At 41.7% G+C, this 20,411-nt stretch overlaps 1 protein-coding gene across 1 annotated transcript in view; it reads right to left on the minus strand.

Moving 5' to 3' along the window:
* LOC143270939 (uncharacterized) overlaps positions 1-20,411 on the minus strand; it is a 29,430-nt gene continuing 9,019 nt past the window's right edge. The window contains exons 4-5 of the mRNA XM_076562317.1: positions 19,740-19,866; positions 1-836 (exon numbers count right to left, since the gene is read on the minus strand). Of these exons, the coding sequence (XP_076418432.1) occupies positions 187-836; positions 19,740-19,866 (777 nt within the window). The 3' untranslated portion in view covers positions 1-186. The remainder of the gene's footprint in view (positions 837-19,739; positions 19,867-20,411) is intronic.

Raw genomic sequence — 20,411 nt, forward strand, 5'->3', positions numbered from 1 at the left:
AGTAATGGCAATTTTGTGCAAACACTGAAATCTAAGTGCCGGGAGTGGGGAGCAATGTAGATTCCTTTCTGTGCTACAAAACATAGCTCTCCCAAGTTTCCTGTTCATAACACATGCTCATTGGGAAACGCCTAATCTTTTCTCCAGTCGGTCACAGCACTGCTCGTTTCCCTCTGGCTGGCTGCTCTAGCTGTTGACCTGACCATGTATGTTCCGGTGTCTGAGAAGGCTTGACTTCCTGTTAAACTTTCTCTCACACAGGCTACACGCATAGGGCTGCTCGGCAGTGTGGACTACCTGGTGGTTCCGGAGGTGAGAGTCCTGAGTGAAAGCCTTCCCACATTGCAGACACTTAAAGGGTTTCTCTCCTGTGTGAATTCTTTGGTGTGTATGTAAGGTGGTGCTTTGAGTAAAGCTTTTCTGGCACCAGGAGCACTGATAGAGCTTGATTCCTTGGTGTGACAGGATATGCAGTTTGAGATCTGACTTCCACCTGAAGCTATGGCCACACTGCTGACATGAAAAAGGCTTCTCTCTGATGTGGACTCTATGGTGCCTAGCAAGCTCAGAAGGAACTCTGAAGCCTCTCCCGCACTCCTGACACTTAAAAGGTTTTTGTTGCCGTTGTTTACAGACTGAAGCTAACGTCCTTTTCCTCCCTGGAAGAGCCTGATCATGTTCCTGCACCCTGCGTGTATCTGCATGGCTTTTCCTGTTGGTTTTTTTCTGGGCAGCTTTTTTTCTGGCCTTTGACACTTTTGATGGTCTTGCTTCTATTTCTGATGTAGAGGCAGATACAGGCTGATCATTTTCCATGTCATCTCCAGGCTTTAACCCTGTTCATATGAAGAAAAGCATCAGTCAGGTGTTTCATAGAAAAGAAAATCTAAAGGAGTAGAGAGGATGGTCAGTAACAATGACTTTAATGAAATACATAAACTAGTGTTTGTGGCCCAGGCTGGAAAAATGGTATAGATCCATAGTCCCTTGATCCACTCTGCTAGCTACAGCAAAAAGCCCACTCAATGGTGCCGGAAGTTACAAAAGGAAATTATAAAAAGTGGAAAGATGGCAAAAAGGTCTAGGACTCAAGAATTTCAGAAAGAAATAACAAACAAACAAACAAAAGACAGCAAGTGATAACACACCCAAACACCCAGAAGAAAGCCGAATCTCAAACCAAGTATTTTCCAACCTCAAAACTATCTGCAGAAGGCTGCCTAGACAGACTTACTCCTTTCTCAGACTGAGTGTGAAACTGTTTAAAGACAGATATCATGCAAACCAGACACAACTCTGAAAAGGACCCTCCTGAAATCTGTCACAATAAGCAGACTTGCATTCCACCCCAGCATGGAAACTGCCCATAAGAAGCTGAGAGATAATAACATATATAAACAGCTCCATCTAGAGAGCTGTTTTTGCATAAAGGGCAATGAACAAGAAGTATCGTTCACGGGCGCTACCCAGCCACCAAACCAGATCACCAGAATCCTAAGTACATAATTCACCAACTGAAATCAGCTGTCCCTGAAGAAACAGCCCAATAGCACCAATTTAACCAAGAACCCCTACTAAACCCTGACTAAAAATTAGAACAAGAGAGGCACTCTCAGACACCAACACCACCTGCACCGCACAGAGGAAGAGATGAGTAGACGCCAGTGCAAAAATACAGGCAACAACATAAAGACCTATATGGCAACATCAGAACCTAGTGATTCTACACCTGCAAGACCTAAATATACCATGACAGAAGAAACAGAAGAAATCAACCCTAAAAATGACTTTAAGAAGATGATAGAGGCCCTTGGAGAAGAAATAAAACATTCCCTCAAAGAAGAAATAAAAACTTTCCTTAAAGAGGAAATGAAAAACTACCTTAAAGAGGAAATAAAAACTTCCCTTAAAGAGGAAATGAAAAACTCCCTTAAAGAGGAAATAAAAACTTCCCTTAAAGAGGAAATAAAAAACTCCATTAAAGAGGAAATAAAAAACTCCCTTAATGAAATGGAAGAAAAAACGAACAAAAAATGGGAAGAAATCAAATCAAGGCAAGAAAAAGCAATTAAACAGAAGAAAGAAACATTCCAAGTTCTGAAAAATGAATTTGAGATAATAAAGAAAACACATGCTGAGGGAATGCTGGAAATAGAAATCCTGACAAAACGAACAGGAACTACAGAAACAAGCATAACCAACTGATTGCAAGAGATGGAACAGAGAATCTCTGACACTGAAGACACGATAGAGAAAATAGATTCGTCACTCAAAGAAAACACTAAAGACAAAAAAGTCGTAACACAAAATGTCCAGGAAATTTGGGACACCATGAAAAGACCAAACCTAAGAATAATAGGGATAGAAGAAGGAGAAGAATACCAACTCAAAGGCACAGAAAATATATTCAACAAAATCATAGAAGAAAACTTTCCTAACCTAAAGAAAGAAATACCTATGAAGATACAAGAAGCTTATAGAACACCGAATAGGCTGGATCCAAAAAAAAAAGAGTCCCCTCACCACATAATAATCAAAACACTAAACACACAGAACAAAGTAAAATATTAAGAGCTGCAAAGGAAAAAGACCAAGTAACATATAAAGGCAAACCCATCAGAATAACACCAGACTACTCAATAGAGACTATGAAAGCTAGAAGATCATGGACAAATCTCATGCAGACACTAAGAGACCACGGATGCCAACCCAGACTATTATACCCAGCAAAACTCTCAATCACCATAGGCGGAGTAAACAAAATATTCCAGGATAAAACCAGATTTAATCAATACCTGTCCACAAACCCAGCCCTACAGAAAGAACTAGAAGGGAAAATTCAACCCAAAGAAGCTAAACACATCTATGAAAAATCAAGCAATAGATAATCCCACACCAACATACACCACAGAAGGACAACACAACACAACACCAAAAAATAACAGGAATTAACAATCACTGGTCATTAATATCCATCAATATCAATGGTCTCAACTCACCTATAAAAAGACACAGGCTAACAGAATGGATAAGAAAACAGAACCCATCCATCTGCTGCATACAAGAAACACACCTCAACTTCAAAGACAGACACTACCTCCGAGTAAAGGGCTGGGAAAAGGCTTTCCAAGCAAATGGACCTAAGAAACAAGCTGGTGTAGCTATCCTAATATCTAGAGAAAAAGGATGTTTCAAAGGAGAAGAAGTCTTGTGGCAATGCCTCAGTGGTCCAGGTAACTACCAGAACTCAGAAATCCGCGATGGAGACTAAGGCAGCAGAGACGAAACACATAGATGTACATAAAGGAAATAATAAAGAAAAAGTCAGTAAAGCCAAGAAGAAGAAAAGAAAGGTGGATGCTGAAGCCCATCTGTCAGATGAGCCTGTGAACGAGGAACCAGTGACAAAAAAGAAAAAAAAAAATGGAAAGCAAATCCAAAAATAGTACCGAGGTGCCAAAGGATGACAGCAAGACGGAGGAGACTAAGGGGGACAATAAAAAGCAAAATACTTCCATTAAAAAAGGTGCAAAGAAGAAACCTCAAAAAGATAAGTCAAGTGAGAAAGGCAGCAGACCTGCTCAGGAGACGCAGAAGGAGATGGCTCCGGCAGAGCCTCCTTCCATGGAGCTGGCTCAGGAGGAGGTCTCTTCAGGTCCTGCGCTCACTCAGGTGGTGGTCACCCCTACAGGCTCTACTCAGCCCGGGCTTCCTTCTCCCATGGATATTGCTCAGACTGGGCCTGCTCAGATGGAGCTGCCTTCTCCCCTGGAGCCTCCTCAGAGGGAGCTGCCTCTTCCCCTGGAGCTTGCTCAGAGGGAGCTGCCTTCTCCCCTGGAGCTTCCTCAGAGGGAGCCGCCTCCTCCCAGGGAGCCTCCAAAGATGGAGCAGCCTCTTCCCATGGAGCTTACTCAGAAGGAACAGCCTCCTCCCATGGAGCCTGATCAGATGGAGCCTCCTCCTCCCATGGAGCCTGCTCAGAGGGAGCTGCCTCCTCCCATGGAGCCTGATCAGAGGGAGCCGCCTCCTCCCATGGAGCCTGATCAGAGGGAGCCGCCTCCTCCCATGGAGTCTCAGCGGGGACATTGTCAGAAGAAGCTGCTTTGTCCTTTGGACCATGCTCAGGTGGAGGTTGCTCAGACAGGGCCTCCTCACATGGGATCTGTTCAGAAGGAGCCTCCTGCTGTCATGGAGCCACCTCTTCAAGTGAAACCAGTCACCAAAAGGTCTTCTCCCCGAAAAGAGAGTACCAAGGAGAAGTCTGGCATGCGGAGTGAGGTGGTGCGGCAGGAGCAAGTCCTTATTGAAGTTGGCTTAGTGCCTGTTAGAGATAGCCAGCTTCTGAAGGGAAGCAGGCGCGCACAGGATCTTCCAAAGGGAAATTCAAGAAGAGACGAGACACCCAAGGACCAAGAAATTGGCTCTGATGGGGAAGGAAATAAAATGGCCCCTCTCAAGAAAGTGGGAACAGAGGAAGCTGGCAAGAGTCTAGCTATGCTTGCTGCTCCCAAGGAATCTACCAGTGTCTTATCCTCGGAACAAAACTCAAATGGGTCAGGTGGTGAAACGTTACATGCTAAGTGTCAGACTGGTTCAGCTGGGCTTTGTGAAATGGAAGTGGACACTGAGCAGAACCCAGACAGTGTCCCTGTGAAAGCCTCAGCACCCGAACCGGCGTCACCATTGGCTCCTGTCCCATCACCAACCGTAACGGCCTCGCCTCCTATCACTTTGGCTGAAAACGAGTCACCGGACATTGATGAAGATGAAGGCATTCACAGCCATGATGGAAGTGACCTGAGTGATAAAATGTCCGAGGGAAGTGATGATTCTGGGCTGCATGGGGCTCGACCAGTGCCACAAGAAGCAAGTTCAAAAAGTGGGAAGGAGGGGTTGGCAGTTAAAATAACCGAGGGAGAGTTTGTTTGTATTTTCTGTGATCGGTCTTTCAGAAAGGAAAAGGATTACAGCAAGCACCTCAATCGCCATCTGGTTAATGTATACTTCCTTGAAAAAGCAGCCGAGGGGCAGGAGTAGTGAGCCGACCGGTGGAGGGCGGCTTGTCACAGTTTGTAAGCAATGCCTCACTTTTAGTTTAAGGCAGTAGACACACACAAGCTTGCTTTAATTAGTGTCCAGTGCTGATTTTTAAGTGACAATATTTCCTTAGGACTGTATGTGTTACCTAGTGACTTGCAAAAACCTTAGCAAATCCTAGGGAGTTAATGTAAGAAAACAGATACTTAATCTGTTAGCTTGTGCAGTGCAGTGAAGAAAGGCGGGATGGTAGGTGACGTTCTCCAGGGTGTCTACCTGTGTGGAACCGGTCGGGTGTTCTGCCCTTTTCACTTCACTTGCTATTTTTAGTTCCTTGTTTAGGCTGATAAAAATTGGCGTAGCAAATTACTTGAAGAATTTGCCTGCTTTATATAAGTAAAGTTAGCACTTTAAGGTTTCTTTAGAGATGAGAAAAGACATTTAAATTGAAGAAAAATTCTTTCAACAGTGGACATTGTATCTGTCCAGGTAATTGCTTCCTGACTTATGGTCGATATTTTGTGCTTCTATGTTAATCATTATGAAAAGTGATTTTTGGTGGGTTTTTTAATTTTTTTTTATTTTGGTGCTTTACTGGCTTAAGATGTTGCACATGGTTTTTTGTTTTTCTTTTTTAACCTATGCAGTTAATTCCCCCCCTAGAGATAGCATTGTGTTTAATAGTAACACTTTATACATATATGCATGTTATTTTTTTTTTCTTTTTGGGGGTTACTTTTAGGCTTGTTTGCAAAAGGGCCATTTTTCTTTGTTGCAGTTGTCTTTTTTTTGCAGAACAATAGTGTGTGCAAGTTTATGAGCAATGGAACATGCAGGTTCAATCCATTGTTTTTATTTTTTTAATCTTAACCCCTTGATCTATGCCAGATGCAGTTTTATGTAAGTTATTTTGATGGTGAGCATATGTGTAATTCTACAGCTCTCCGGGTCTGGTTTTTGCAGTAAGCCACTAGATCCCATATTGAACACAATTTAATCTCAGTATCAGCCATTAGAGTTTTTTTACTTTGCTGTTTCTAGCTTATTTCTTACAGAGTGAGAAGTCATTCTTTGAAGAGTTTCTTTTTTCAATAGATGGTTGATGTTGGGATGGCTACTCAAATCAAGTGATGAGTGATGAACTCCAAGTCATCCTTGGAAATAGCAAATCTGTAGCCCAACATAATTATTCTTTAAACTAGAGAATATCACTTGTGAGAAAGCCATCATGGCCACATGGCTGATCTAGAGTGGAGTGCTAAGTTCTGGCAAACAGCTGAATCTTTCTTCCAGTGAGTACCTGAACAGGGCTTATGTGAATTATGTACAGTCCAGATTTTAAGAATCATACTTTCTCAGGGATCTCCACAAACTAGTGGGTATCCTCGCTGCCCCTGTGAGACAGCCTCTGTACAGGAGAGGCCTCACGTGACTTTGTCCCTGGTGTTCCTCTGGGGACACCTGTGTGAGAAACTGCATGCTCCAGAACCAGCTCTCGTGTCCTTTGGCCAATGCCGGAGTGTGAAATAGTCCAACATGGGATTTTTCTTACTGGTAGTAAACAAAGGATGATCCCAATTGGGAATCGTGACTTTTTTTTTTTTTTTGATGGTCATGTTCTGTTTTGAAATAACCTCTGTGTATTTCATTTATTTTCTTTTACCTGGCGATCTCTGAGCAGGCTTCAGATTTTGACAGTTGATGAAAGATACGACAAGCATTAATGTGTGGGTGAAAAGCTTGGTGAAATTCTGAGTGAAGTTTAGTTAAAGTTGGTTGAACTTGGGATTGACTGGGAGGACAAAGATTTAAAAAGCAGAAGATTCTCTCAAGACACAAGTTGTGTGATAATAGTGTGTTTTGTGTGTGTGAATGAGAATTTGTAAATGTTGAATTCTAGGCTCCGACAATCATTGTCAGTGCAGATCAAGCTGCAAGTATTTATGCTTTAAAACTTAAATTATAAAGCTAGTTACGCCTTTCTAACAACTAGTTTTAATGTTTATGAACATATTTTACCTACATTACCTTTTCAGGATGTTGAGAAAGATGCATCACAAGCACAGGCTGGAGGCTGGGGGCTAGATGGTTTTGAGGAAGAGGTCTTGGTGGACTCTTTCATAGAGCAAAGGGAAGCAATGCCTTCTGGGAATTGAGCTAAGTTTTAATCTAGTCTTTAAGATTAGAAGTCAAAAACAAAAATATTAAGGAAATGAAAACCTAATTGATCTTTGAAGCATTGTTATGTGGAATTGAGTGGGACTTTTGAGGCCTTTCTTCCAGAAAACAAGGACTTGGTTGTCAGGCCTATATTAGGCCTAAACCTTGGTGCCATGTAGTTGTACTTAAGTCATTTCAATGGAAAGTGTCTTAGTGATTGGTACTTCTAGTGCAGTTTGGAGTTCTTCCATTTGAAAAATGTGATATTTGCATGGGATTGTTTGAATCTTGTTTTCTAGTCTCTCCCCATCACCACCCTCAGAGTCTGAAGGTAGATTTTTCTCTTGATAAAGGAACAAAAAAAGTGAACATCTTTTTTGTAAATTGGTATCTAGTAACTAGTGGTAAACTTGAAATGGTAGAATTCTTTAAAGCCTAATTCTAGGTAGCCTTAGGAAAATGTATCCTAATTATTTTTGAACCTGTATTCACCTTGTTTTTTTTTTCAAATATCTTAAGTTATATTTTCTTTTTCAGAGCTGCTTCTTATTTGGGGCTACTTTTTTTTTTTTTTAAATTGAGGCGTAATTCATAAAAGGGTACATTGTTTTGATGAGACTTTTTACAACTGTGGCTGGATGTCTTTCTTTAGTCTTCCAAGAAGGGCCATTTTACTTTTTTAGAGTTACTTTTTAAAGTCATGAGGTCAACAACTTGGACTACTTACTATGCATGTAAGTGCTAATGCAAATTAAAGCCCAAGTTGACCTCCAGCAGCAGTTCATTCTATGTTGACAGTGAGAGAACACTTTGCCTGTTAGGATACTGTTACTCGTGGACTGAAATGCTGAAGAAACCCCTCCCCCTATTTTGTTTTTTGCAAAAATCAAGGTATATTCTAGGGTTTCCTGGTTGACCTCAACAGATAAACTGAGCTGATAGTCTTAGTCCAGAAATGATCTGAATGTAGATTTACAGTCTACGCGTACAGCTGGCTAAGTGAGATCGCTTTCACAGTTCTGCATGTATCCCATCGGCTCCCCATTAGTTACTGAACTCTTAAAACTGGTATTGTAACATTACCACAATGTTTTGCGCCAGTTTTATAAACTTTACAGTGCAATATGTGTTCCTTTTCTGAGGCAAACCAAAGGTATATTTCTCAAGGTTCTGCTGCTAACAGCAGCGTTGATGGAGGATCTTTTATACATTTCTAATAGATAGAAGTAAACCAGATTGCAGTTTTTGTTTTTCTTTTTTTGAAAATTTTAAAAAATATATATCTTTAAAAAAAAAAAAGAAGAAGAAGAAGTATCGTTCACATTGCAGGCATAGGATATTTTCTTTCCACAAGAGCCCTGATAGTGAAGAAGCAGAACTAGCAGGAGAGACTCAGCTCTAACCAGTGACCTGGCTTAGGAAGCCTTTTCCTCCCTATGTTGAGATTCCCCTTTCACGGTGAGATAGCTGGCCTAGGGAAACACATGCCCTCAGACAGAATCATCCAGAACCCATGGTTGATCTAGCAGTATTGGAGGAACCAAAGGATACAAAATTAATGCCACAAAGCCCCTGAAAACAAAAATCATGCAAGAAAGCCACATAAGCGTAACTAACACCCTCCATGTTAAACTTTGGCAGGGTGGGTGTCTGCTAACATAGCATACATAAATAGGACTGGAGCTCTCTTGTTGTAATAGATAAAACTATCAGAATGTAATGAAAAGTCACTTATCTGACTAAGAACTAAGAAAATTGTAACATGGGTGAAGGGCAAATCTGACAAAGGTGTAATCAAACTAGAGAGGAAAACCAGAAATGGTAAAACTTAGAGACACAGAAGCAGTATGCTCACAAATAATGCGTGGTTTACAGAAAACCCTCAAAGGAAACTGAAATATACTTAGATCTGAATGAAAATGAAGCTAAACTCCATCAAAATACATAGAGTACAGTTAAGGAAGAGATCAAGGAATACTTCTAGCCTTAAGTGCTTACACTAGAAAAGAAAGTTCAGAAGGCAATAATCTTTAAGTTCCCTCCTCAAGAAACTTGCAAAGAGGAAATTAGGCCTTAACCAGTGTGGGCAGATGAAATTCTAACAATGAAAATGGACATCATAACCAAATAAAATGCTACTTTTCAAAACACACTAACAGGAGTAGTAAGTCACTACCAAGACCGACAAGAGAAACTACAAGACCCGAAGGACTAACAAGAAGCACAAAATCCACACAGGCTTTGTTGTGCAAGACTGTAATCTCAGCACCAGGGAGACACTCGGAGGGAGACTCGTGAGCATAATGGGCCACACTGCACAACTCTGTCTCAAATTGCCATCCCGGAAGGAAGGAATAGAGGGCTTGCAGTGGTCTGAATGAGAATCTCCCCTACAGGCTCATATATTAGACTGCTTTGACACCAGCGAGCAAAACTGTTCAAGAACGATTAGGAAGCGTGGCCTTGTTGGAGGAGAAGTGTTACTGGAGGTGGGCCCTGAGGTTTCAAAATCCAAGTCAGGCAGGCTCTCTTTCCGTCTCTGTCTCTGTCTCTCTCTGTGTGCTGCAAAACTAAGACACTACAGAAAGATAAGTGTGCCATGACTGCATATACTCAGAACACCAGAACTCTGGAGATGAAAAGAAGAGAATCACGAGTTCAAGCCCAGCCTGAGACACACATTGAAAATCTGTCTTAAATGATGAAAAGAAATGAAATTCAAATGCTCCTATTAATTCACAAAAAAGTATATGACAAAAATCACACATCCATTCAGGATAAAAAACACATAAATGTAGAAAATTTTATCAATTTTGTAAAACAGCAACAAAACTCTCATACTAAATACAGGAAGTTGAAGTTAATGCAATAAGTCAAGACAAAAAAAAAATAAAAGGCATAGTGGATGGTTGCTTACAAGGAAAATCCTGAGGTTGCCCAAGAAATCTAAAAATACAAGTACTTATACGGAGTTCACTCTGATTACAAGATACAAGATCCAAAAATAAAAGTCCATGCATGCATTTATAAAGTGATGTAATGAGGAAATCAAAATTAAAACTGGCATCCTTGCTGTTGTTGCAATGGGAAAAGCTGAGGCACATATTTCACAAAATATGAAGGGTATCTGCACACTGAAAATGATTAAAAGTTGATGACAGAAATCAATGAACACCTCAACAGAGATACATCACATTCAGGGATCAGAGGCGACATCACATTGAAGGTATGAATATTCTTCATACATATTTATATGTTTAATGAAATGTTTAGTGAGATCTCAATCAAATGTCTTAGAGGCCTCACTAAACTTACTGTAGAATGTCCACATGCCCCTCGCACCTATCTAGGGAGCAGTCTTCAGAGGCAAGGGAGCAACTCCCCTGGCATAACAGTCACAGCAGGGGAGTCTAGTGAGTAAGCATGTCCTCTAGGACAGTCATGGTGGGAGCAGTGGCCATGCTGCAGCTGTATGGGAGGCTGAATCTGGTGAGACCACCAGAAACAGAACGAGAGAGGCACTACTACCACGTCACAATGCTAGCTGTTTAGTAATTCAGGTAGAGCTTCTCTTTTCATCTTCAAAGCAGAAGCAGAAATTCAGAACAGCCCAATTCATATGCACAACAGGAAATATTTAAAGATCAAGTTATTACCATAAAAAATAAAGGCAGTACTTTGCTTTGGGATGTGTGTGTGTGTGTGTGTGTGTGTGTGTGTGTGTGTGTGTGTGTGTGTGTGTGTGTACGCCCTGGATAAAAGGTAACCCTTCGTGGTCATCCATCTTGTAGATTTTAAGACAGAATCCTTTGCTGATTCTGCAGCTCACCAAGAAAGTGAGGTTGGCTGGTCAGTGAGCCCTGGAGATCCACTCATCTCCACCTCCCTGGTGCTGTTAATACAAATTCATGCCTTCCCACCTGACTTTTTTATGTGTGGGGATCTAACTCAGGTCCTCATCCTGGTGTGTCAAACACTTTATCAACTGAGCATCTCTCAGACACAAAAAGGACTTGAGAACTAAGCACAGTATGGAATCCTAGAAAACAAATTGATGAACAGCAGGAAAACGGGACGCATAGTTCTAACAGGAAGTGGATAAAATACACAGCAATGTACAGAAACTTTAACATCAGTTAAATGATGGACACCTGTAGCTTGAGTTTTTCGCCTCGCCCACAGTCAGGACAAATCTCTGTCACCCGCCAGTCCCACAGCCGCTCAGACCCAACCAAATAAACACAGACACTTATATTGCTTTCAAACCGTATGGCCGTGGCAGGCTTCCTGCTAACTGTCCTTATCTTGCTAACTGTGCTTTTATCTTAAATTGATCTATTTCCATACATCTGTACCTTGCCATGTGGCTGGTGGCTTACTGGCGTCTTCACATGCTGTTGGTCATGGCAGCGGCTGCAGTGTCTCTGGTCATGGTGGCGGCTGCAGCCTCTCTGGTCATTGCGGCGGCTGCAGCGGCTCCTTCTGCCTTTCTGTCCTTTTATATCTCCTCTCTGTTAGTCCCGCTTATCTTTCCTGCCTAGCCACGGCCGATCAGGTTTTATTTATTAACCAATCAGAGCAACTTGACATACAGACCATCCCCCAGCACAGCCAAGTGCAGACCATCTCAAACACCTGCACTCAGGCCCATGTCCTAATCATCCTCTATACGGACCTGCTGGGTAATGCCACAAAGAACCTGAGAATGGGCTCCCACAGGACCTACAGAACATCCCACAGCACTTCCCCTTTCTTTTTTTTTTAAAAAAAGGAAGGTTTTAACTTTTACACATCTCCAAAGCCAGCTTGGTATATTTGGGAATTTGGGCGTAGCTTCTCTTAACTACTTCCTGCTGGAGGGGGGCGCTGTATCTTATGGGGATGCAAAGAAAATTTTAGGATCATGGAGTAGTCCGTGAGACCGTATCGTCTGAGCCAGTTGCCTTGAAACGATTCTGGATGTTGGATCATCTGGGCCATGGTGTCATCGGAGACCTTTCAGGTGGTCTTGGCTGATCAAACCTGATGTATCTCAATCTGGAAAAAATCCATAGCCTCTGGCTTTCTGTAGAGACAAAAGCAGAGTCTCCTTTCCAAAGTAACACATCCTTATATCCAAATTTTAAAGTCAAGATATCTTTAATATATACATATTGGTTTAACTCAACATCTTTTACGATCAAATGTTTTTCTGCAGTTAAAAATCCCAAAGACAATATAATCCAAACTCTCTGTGTGATATCCATTTTTACATGGCTTATCAAGTCTCAGAAATAGTGGGTCTACACTTTTATCCAAGCAGCGTGTAGCCCAGAAACCTCTTTTATTTATTTATTTATTTATTTTACTAGCAAAGGCTAAATCCACCACGCAGCTTAATGTTCCATTTGCAGAGGCCTCATTTCCGCCTTACTGCAGGTTAAGCACACACACCAGGAACCCGCCAGTAACTCAAACCGGCGGCTGCCGCTCATTTGAGAGAGAGAATTAGGAACTGTGGGGCGTTTACCGACGTCACCGTTCCTGGAGAACTTACCGACGTCACCGCTCCGTGTGTTGAGTTCTGAATCCTCTTTACCACCACGCGAGGATTCTTCTCAGATCACACTTTATTGGAGCGCCTCTTGGTTAAGGGACTTTGTCTTTAGTATTTATTTATTTTTTTTTTTTTTCATAACACCGGCCTTTATCCCTGTTCATTTGTCCTTTTTCTTTAGTCCCTCTTTTTTTTTTTTCTTCCCTTTTTTTCTTTAGCCCTTTTTTTCTTTAGCCCCAAGTTCGGGCGCCAAAATGTAGCTTGAGTTTTTCGCCTCGCCCACAGTCAGGACAAATCTCTGTCACCCGCCAGTCCCACAGCCGCTCAGACCCAACCAAATAAACACAGACACTTATATTGCTTTCAAACCGTATGGCCGTGGCAGGCTTCCTGCTAACTGTCCTTATCTTGCTAACTGTGCTTTTATCTTAAATTGATCTATTTCCATACATCTGTACCTTGCCATGTGGCTGGTGGCTTACTGGCGTCTTCACATGCTGTTGGTCATGGCAGCGGCTGCAGTGTCTCTGGTCATGGTGGCGGCTGCAGCCTCTCTGGTCATTGCGGCGGCTGCAGCGGCTCCTTCTGCCTTTCTGTCCTTTTATATCTCCTCTCTGTTAGTCCCGCTTATCTTTCCTGCCTAGCCACGGCCGATCAGGTTTTATTTATTAACCAATCAGAGCAACTTGACATACAGACCATCCCCCAGCACAGCCAAGTGCAGACCATCTCAAACACCTGCACTCAGGCCCATGTCCTAATCATCCTCTATACGGACCTGCTGGGTAATGCCACAAAGAACCTGAGAATGGGCTCCCACAGGACCTACAGAACATCCCACAGCAGACACCTACACCGCATTTTATTGTAAAGCTCAGAAAACCTAAACAAGTAATTATAAATGTAAAAAGCATTTTTAAAAAAGCACAATGATTGATATATAAATATCTTGTTTTGTAAAGACTTGAACACTGTCCTGGTTGGGTTTTTTTTATCAACTTGACACAAGCTAGAGTTATCTGGGATGAGAAAAGTCAATTGAGAAAACATCTCTATCAGGTTGCCAATAGGCAAATCTCTATGGAATTTTCTTGATTAGTGGTTTATGTGGGAGGGTCCAGTCCACTCCAGGCAATGCCAACCCTGGGCACACGAATTTAAGGTATATAAATATGATAGGAAGCTTAGCAAGCCAGTGAGCAGCACTCCTCCATGGTCTCTGCTTCAGTTCCTGCCTCCAGGTTCCTGCTCTGCTTGAGTTCCTGTCCTGACTTCACTGAAATTTAAGATGAGATAAACCCTTTCCTCCCTAAGTGCCATTTGGTTATGGTGTTTACCATAGTAATAGAAATCCTAAGTAAGGCAAGTGCCAAACCAAGAAAAATTGGCCCATGAGTTCTAAATATTTTAGAACAGAGAAAGCTTTCAGGGAGACCTCCAGCAAAGGCACACCCAGTACTCTACTGGAAGAAGTGTCAATTTTGAAGATTTTTTTTAGCCAATGGTTGGAGCATCAGGGCCTGGGATTATTATGACTACTATAACATTGTGAAGGTGAGAGGAAAACACTATCAAGGGAAGCCAGAATTCATGGGAGAAATTCTAGGGTATCACCCTGGAAAACAGAGGATGATAAATGCTGCCTACAGTTTCTGTCGAGAGAAGAAAGGAAAAAGTCCATTCAGAATTGGAAAACCAAAATGCAGCAAAAAGACAACAAACACCTTAAAGAAAAGATACAATATATTTTTACCAATAACTTGGAAGATGATCAAAAGCAAAATGAACTAAAAAACAACAGAAAGATACAGTTGAAGCTTGGATAAAACTCAGAAGAATACAGAAGTTTCTACAAAATGTGTCCCAGTTAAAGTAAGAAGAGAAAGCCAAGAAGCAACAGAAAGAGTTCAGTGCATTCTATTCTGGAAAGTTACATCTTGCTAAAGAAATGAACAGGAAGAATTGTTGAGAAGTGACAAGGAGCTCAAGGCAAGAGAAGTGGAAACTACTGCAGCCCCTGAAAGTTCCAGGTTTCCAGAAAGATTTACATGTATTTGAACTGAATATTGTACAAAGGGAGGCAAAGTGTCTTAGTCACTCTTCTTTGTTTGTGAAGAGACACCATGGTGGCAGTGACTCATACAAAAGCAAGCAGTTAATCTAGGGCTTGCTTGCAGTTTCAGAGGGTTAGTCCATTCTCACCATGGTGGGGGCGGGGGGGGGGGGGGAGAAAGGCATGGTGCTGGAGCAGTAGCTGAGATCTTAACATCCTGAGGGAGAGAGAGAGGAAGGGACGGGGAAGAAGGGAGCAAGGGAGGGAAGGAGACAGAGATGGAGGGTGACAGACAGACAGAGACAAAGAGAGACACAGACTGATGCAGACAGAGAGAAACAGAGACAGAAAGAGACAGAGAGGGAGAGACTGCACCTAGTATGGGCATTTGAAACCTCAATTCTCACCCCGAGTGCCTCACCTCCTCCAACAAGGCTGCACCTACTCCTACAAGCCACACCTTCTAAACCTTCTCAAACAGTTGTACTAACTGGGACCACATATTTAAACACATGAGCCTATAGGGACCATTCTCTTTCAAAGTACCACAGAAAGGAAGATGGAAAGGCAGAAAAATAAAGACTGGTGAAATTAAAAACAAAAAAACCCATGAAACAAACAAAACAAAACAAAGAAATGAAAATTTAAAAAAAAAAAAAAACTAGAACAGAATGTAGTAAAGATCCCTTAAAGCTTTACAAACAGAAGTTTGGGAGGAAATAATCAGAAAGATGGGACCAGGGATGGAGAGACAGCTCCTATGTTAAGAGCACTTGCTGCTCAATCATGAGACCTCAGTCCCAGTCCTGCACACAGATGCCTCCAGTTCCAAGGAGTCCAATGCCTTTTTAAGCCTCTATGGGCATTCTCAAAAACATTCACACAGACAAGCACACACAAATTAAAAATTTCTTTCTTTTATTCATTCATTCATTATTTATTTATTTATTTATCTATTTATTGATTGATTGATTGATTGATTGATTTTTTTTTGAGACAGGGTTTCACTGTGTAACAGCCTTGAGTATCCTGCAAGTAGCTTTTTAAACCAGGCTGGCCTTGAACTCACAGAGGTCCACCTGCCTTTGCCTCCCAAGTGTTGAAATTAAAAGCATGTGCAACCACCACCTGGCCTATATCTCTTTATAAAAGAGAAAAGGACCAACAGCCTCCAGGCCACCAGTACATATCCACACAGAGCTATTCCACCTGGAAAGGAGAAATAAAGAAAAGAATGAAGAATAATGGAAGTTATAAAATTTGATGAGAATGTGAGTGTATATCATCACCAGGAGAAACTAACTAGCCCTGTCCTTTAAAATTACCAGGATAGTCAGAGTGTTTATTGTTTTATATGTGAATCAAGGAGTAAGCTTATTATAGATTGTCAGCATTTCTTGTATCTTCTAAGAGGGTATTTCAGGTATACATTGGCCTAGTATTTATGTAAAAGTTATTTAAATAAGTTTATGTCACTAACATTCTATTAAAAGAGTCAAAACATTTCAAAGATTTTTGTTACAGCATAGAAAAATCAGACTGTGAAGTTTTTTCTAACCTAGAATCAAGTGAACTCAATTAATAACAATGTGGAGATTTTTAGAGCTATACTGAAATAATGTAGTACATTCCTTAAGTTTTACAGATTGGTAGTTTGTCCACTATTGCATTTTTGTGCAATCAAGACTTTGTATTTGCTGGAAGTATTCTCCATTTTCCATACAGAATTTTAAAGTAATGGTAGCAAACCCTATTGATTCTACCAGTGACATCATTGTTTGGGTCCCTTCAGCTACTCCAAACTTACCTTCAGTCTTTTTGAATTCACAAATTTATAAAATGTTTGTGTCTCTGAGTTACTATAATTAAAATAAAACTTAAATACAAAGCCCAGGCTACACAATAGCTAGAAAGCACTTTTCTTTTTAAAAGATTATTTATTTATTTATTTATGTATTTATTTATTTTGTGTGTGTATTTGTGTTTGTGTATGTGTGAGTGCCACATGTGTGTAGTGCCCAAGGAGACCAGAAAAGGTGGAGTTACAGGTAGTTTGTGAGCAACCTTGGGTGCTGTGAACTGAACTCTGGTCCTTTGGAAGAGCCACAAGTACTGTTGACCATTGAGCCTTCTCTCCCATCACAGGTAGAAGAATGGTGACCGAGAAGAATGATGTGGGAACAATTCTGCATAATAGCTATGAGGGCTTGTTATACAGCTATAGTAAGAGAGTTCAATAGTCACAGACAGACAAACAAACAACTCAGGCTGGACAGATGTATACAAATTGCCAACTCCTTTTTCCACACAAAACACACAAGAAATTCAATGGAGGAAGGGCAGAACTTTCAATAAATGATGCTGATGCAATTGGACACCATAATGGCTATTCTTGGTTTCCAACCTGATTACAACTAGAATTAGCAAAAACCCACATGGCACACCTGTGAGGGATTGTTTTTCTTAATTAAATCATTTGAAATGGAATGACCCCCTGTTTTGTCCAATAACTTTCCTAGCAAATGTTTATTGCAATGAATCACTGGGATATTTCATGGTTGTCCCGAGTCACGGAGATCCTGTGAGTATTGTTCCACAGGACCACTCCCTTCGCAAGCTCCAGCAGGTCCTAGATGGGGTAGATGTTAGGGTGGGCCAACCTAAGGCCCAGCAGCTATGGGCCTGGGTGGTAGCTACCACGTGACTCAGATGAGAGGGCAGAGCTAGCTCCCCTACACCGATGCCATTAGGGTTGTTTCTCCCTCACCTGTAGTGAGGGGTAGGGCCATCTCTCCCAAATACAGGGACCAGCTCTTCCATGAGGGTTGGGGCCAGCTCTCCTGCTGCAATGTCCAGCAAGAGGCAGGGCTAGTTTTCCGAGGGCCAGCAAAGGGTGGGGCTGGCTCAGCATGGCCCTCTGATTTCATCACATTTGATTTCTATGGCCCCCTGAGGGGGCATGGGCCACAGACATCAACAGGGACTCTAGCTACAGCTGGACCACAGACCCAGACATGGCCCTCAATAGCAGCTCTTGGGCTGGAAGACATCTTGACTCAGATCAGGATGGCTTTGCTGACAACACGTTCTCCACGAGCACATGCACATACCACCAAAGCCTACGGTTGCAGCCCCCAACCATGGGCTTCTGTGTGACCTTTGGTGGTAATATGGGACTCAGGCATCAGCACAGACTCCAGCCGCTGAAGGACCATGGTCCTCGGCAGCAGCCAGTCTGGATGTTGCCCCAGATGGCAGTGCAGGCCACTCAGATCAGCTGTCACTGGCCAGTGGCAGCACTGCTCTTGGACACCAATATTGCCCCAGACCTCCAGCATCCACATGGCCTTCGATGGTAACAGAAGCCTCTGGCATCAACACAGACTCTGGCTGCAGTCGGGCCACGCGGAAGACTCTAATACTTACTCTAATATATACATGTAGATGAAATTCTAAACGGTCTTAAATCAGAAACACAGAGCCAAATACAGAGTTAAAGCCAAGAGATCAGAGCAAGAGCCACTACTACCTTATCTGACCACCTCACCACTGTTGCTTCCCAGAGAGAGAGAGAGAGAGAGAGAGAGAGAGAGAGAGAGAGAGAGAGAGAGAGAGCTTCTTCCTGTGTGACTGTCTTCTTCTTCTTTTTTTTTAAGGCGAAGTTCCTCCCCTTGTATTAAGACTCGGTAAGGCAACCCAGTATGAGGATTAGGTTCCCCAAAGCAGCAGTGACAGGCCAGCTGCCAAAGCTAGGAGTCCCACAAGTAGACCAAGCTATACAACTGTCATATGTGTGCAGAGGGCCTAGACCTGTCCCATGGGGACGCCTTAGCTCTTGGGGAATGACCCACTTTTAACCCAGATCTTTCAGTGGGGAGACCCGACTCTAATCTGGGCCACACCTTCTGCTGGCATCCTACATAAAGGGACTGGAAGAAGGAAGCTTGTCCTCTTTGCCTGTTTGCTATCACTCTTGTTGGCAAGTCCATTCCTTCACCAGCATTAGAGCTCCCTTCTTTGGGATTCCAGTGTATACTGAAGACCAGCTGAGACATCCAGTACCATGGACTGAACAACTGTTGGATTCTTTGACTATCCATAGGTAGACAGCCATTCTTTTTTTTTTTTTTAAAGATTTATTTATTTTTTTTGTTATGTCTACAGTGTTCTGCCTACATGCATGCTTACAGGCCAGAAGAGGGCACCAGATCTCATTATGGATGGTTGTGAGCCACCATGTGGTTGCTGGGAATTGAGCTCAGGACCTCTGGAAGAACAGCCAGTGCTCTTAACCGCTGAGCCATCTCTCCAGCCCCAAGACAGCCATTCTTGAACTAGCAGGACCACAGCTTGTACGCCATTCTAATAAAAATATGTCACGTATGTGTATATAACACAATACATACATATATATATATATATATATATATATATATATATATATGCATTCATCTACTCTATAAGTTCTATTCCTTTAGAGAACCATGAATAATGCTAATATCTATAGGTAAAAGAATTAACCTTAAACTCAACTTAATATTGTATACAAAATTAATTCAAAATAATGTGGACTTATATGTAAAAACAAAATAAAGGATTTAGGAAAACTTATAGGTACCTAGAGCTAAAGGAATTAAGAGTTCTAGCCTTCATGGCAAAACCATATACTCCAACAGGAAAAATTAATTTTCACTAAAATTAAAAACTTTTGTTCTGTAGAAGCCCATGGGAAGAGGATAAACCAATATTTTAACAGAGATAAATAACTGGAAGCTGAACATCTGGCAAAACATCAGAATTCAGAAGATAGAAAGATCTCCTGGATTCAACAGATAAGAAGAGATCTAACTCAATTATAGTCCAAAAGGGGCTTTCTCATAGCGTGCATTTTGTTCATAAACACAGGCCACATTATACAACTTATACACAAAGGGGAGGCGGTGGTATCTTTACCTAGAGAGGTGGCCATCTTGTAGATGTTCAGCATTACATCACTGTAGAGTGTCTTCTGAGAAGGATCCAGTGAACACCATTCCTCCTTAGAAAAATGCATCTCTATATCTTCAAATGTCAACAAGCCCTGAAGAAGAGAATGGGTTTGAGTTGTAGATGTATGTGCATCAAAGGGCAAAGAGAGACAGACACAAGCTTGTAGTTTGTAGTTCATGGCATAAAGTAGGGTATTATTTTTATAACAACTGGAGAGACTGTCACTGTTCATTAAAAACATGTTTTTATATTTTCCAGCATGGACCCCACGATCAGTAAATGCTAAGTGTGCCAGCACTCATCTGTAACCCTAGCCTTGGAGGAATGGAGATGGACAGACGCCAGGCAGGGCTACCTGAAGTGCCAGTGGAGCTGAAACAGCCAGCTCCAGGTTCAGTGAGAAACCCTATCTCAAAAAAATAAGATGGACAGCAGTCAAGGAAAACACTTGATGTCTTTGTGTGAATGATTAAGTCACTGAAGGGAATTTTAGAAAAATGTAAGTTTGACTGATTTCAAAGAAATGTTTAAATACTCAATATTTGGTAAAACAAATTTTCATCCCTTTTTATGTATAATTATGAACGTTTTAAATGAGAAATAAAAATTAACAGCTTAGAAATGAATATAAAAATC

The sequence above is a fragment of the Peromyscus maniculatus genome, chromosome X, assembly GCF_049852395.1.
Source record: "Peromyscus maniculatus bairdii isolate BWxNUB_F1_BW_parent chromosome X, HU_Pman_BW_mat_3.1, whole genome shotgun sequence".
Classification (NCBI taxonomy): Eukaryota; Metazoa; Chordata; class Mammalia; order Rodentia; family Cricetidae; genus Peromyscus; species Peromyscus maniculatus.